Here is a 2,358-nt window from a genome sequence, read left to right on the forward strand (position 1 = left end):
CAACACACCAAACGCAAACAGCATCCCATGCCAGTCATGATCCTCTCCTGTGCACCCGTGCACTGTCCCACTCCTTCATCATTAAAAACCTAATCTGACACATGACAAGCAACGCCCGACAGTGCTCTCGCCCGCATCGCTGCCAACCTCTCAACATTCCATTAGCATCATGCGCGCTGGCACCAGACGGAAGATGTCAGGGCCGCTTGGCAGAGATTCCTCTGTACATCCAGGGCCTGGCTATGAGGTTATAAACATGTCACACTGTAATTACCTCCCAGCTGAAGCAACAGCCTTTTTGATGCATCTAAACATAGGCACATACGAATTCACACACACACACACACACACACACGAACAGACACACACGTAGAGACCTAAAGGCAAACTGGCATAAATAACAAATACACACAGCCACACAGCAGCACGCACACACACACACATACACACACACACTACCATAAACAAACTACCCTTTCTGTTGAAACACACTCCATAGATGAAGACAGATGACCAGCCCCCTGGGGCAATGGACCTCTGGTGGTGTCACCGAGCCAACCTCTGTCACTGATTGGTTATTGAAAGTGTCAGTCGGTAAGTGAATGTGGGAGTGAGCCCCGGGCAGAGGTCAGGTTATCAAAGTCGCCCATCATAACATCAGCGACCCTTTTGCCTTTTCACATCTGGTTACCTGCCCCACACCCCATGAACATGTCACGTCACGCAGTGATTCATTGGATTCATTGGATTTCTTCTATATGACTGTCATGACTTATCTTGCAGTGGCATTTTTATTGAATGTTGATAGTTTGATAGGAATGCCTTTAACCCTTCCTTGATTTATGAGATGCCTACATAGGACCTTATCCCCTAGGTGCCACATAAAAGTCCTGTGAGTTTTCAAAAGTTTTCTGTGAGGAATTTAATTTGTAATGGGAACCTTTTGTTCTGGCACATTCAGAAAAGTGTCCCATCTGTGAGAAAGGGAAAGTGAACAATGGAAACCATAAGGGAACAGACTGCACTTACGCTTTCTTGCCACAGATGGATCCCTTGTACCAGGCCCTGCATGTGCTGAAATACTTCTTCTTGGTCCCCATGACCTGCTGGAGAGCACACACATTGGGTCTATGGGAAGGGGGGGCAGGGGGATGGTTGGGGCAAAAAACTCCATCAGTGCAAAGAACTCCACAGACAGCTTAAACTTACAGACACTTAATATTATAATAACCCAGTGGTGTTCTCACAGTTCAAAACTCAGTAAGAAGTAATTTTCAGTCATTTTCTCAGATTTATTATTCTGTATACTCAGACGTAGGGAACACTAAATAGCTAAAAAGTCAGGTTATAGAGACTGTCTCCGGACAGTCCAGACAGTCCAGAACAGCGTCAATAATGGAAACTTTGATCAACTCCATTTGTTTGCACTCATGCTGATCACCATGTGTGCAGAATAATGTGCTCTTCCTTGCTGACATGCAACCACTTAAAAATAATAATTCATACTTTGCTGCCAAAGTTGCATAGTTTTCTTGTCATTAACTCTCATTATTAATTCTAATAAATATTTGCTCTCAACATTGCACATTGCAGTATTACCAAAATGTTTTGTATATCAAAGACCATAATAAATAATATATCTTGTCACACCTACACCTACACCTACAAACACACAGAGACAGACACACACACTCACACTTGTTTGAATCTCTATCATGAATTTCTCTCTCTCTCTCTCTCTCTCTCTCAATTTCAATTTTTTCAATTTCAAATGGCTTTATTGGCATGAATGCACGATACATTGTCGCCAAAGCACTCAATACAACAATATTCATAACAACAATAGTGATAGCAACACACACACACACACACACACACACACACACACACACACACACACACACACAAACACACACACTCTCTCTCTCTCTCTCTCTCTCTCTCTTACCCCTCTTTCTTGGCCCGGATGCGACTATGTGTCACAATCTTGTCATAGGCAGACGAGTCCACTGAGTCCAGGGAGGCCATCACCAGCAGGGCAAAGGAGGCTGCGAACAGGAGCTTCATCCTGACCACTTCTGCTGATCAACACACTTTAAAAAAAACACTGCAATAATGGGAGCCCATGATAGAGAGTCAGCTTATATACTGTTACACCCACCTACCCACCCACCCCAGGCTTCTCCCCACTCTCTCTTCCTCTCTGTCTCTCTCTCTCTCTCTTTCTATCTCTCTCTCTCTCTCTCTCTTTCTCTCTCTCTCGAACTGAGGGACAAAACCTATTTCCAGTATCAATCCCCTCCCTGAGAACCCTGAACGCCTACAATGCTGCTTGCCTTTTGCTCTGAACAAGAAAAT

At 44.3% G+C, this 2,358-nt stretch overlaps 1 protein-coding gene across 1 annotated transcript in view; it reads right to left on the reverse strand.

Moving 5' to 3' along the window:
• The window catches only part of postna (periostin, osteoblast specific factor a), a gene marked incomplete at its 5' end in the record, with an annotated part of 24,662 nt that extends 22,595 nt beyond the window's left edge, over positions 1 to 2,067 (reverse strand). The window contains 2 exons of the mRNA XM_080847687.1: positions 1,030 to 1,128; positions 1,949 to 2,067. Of these exons, the coding sequence (XP_080703813.1) occupies positions 1,030 to 1,128; positions 1,949 to 2,067 (218 nt within the window). The remainder of the gene's footprint in view (positions 1 to 1,029; positions 1,129 to 1,948) is intronic.
• Positions 2,068 to 2,358: the final 291 nt, after the last annotated feature.

Source organism: Sprattus sprattus (genome assembly GCF_963457725.1).
Source record: "Sprattus sprattus genome assembly, chromosome: 1".
Lineage (NCBI taxonomy): Eukaryota > Metazoa > Chordata > Actinopteri > Clupeiformes > Clupeidae > Sprattus > Sprattus sprattus.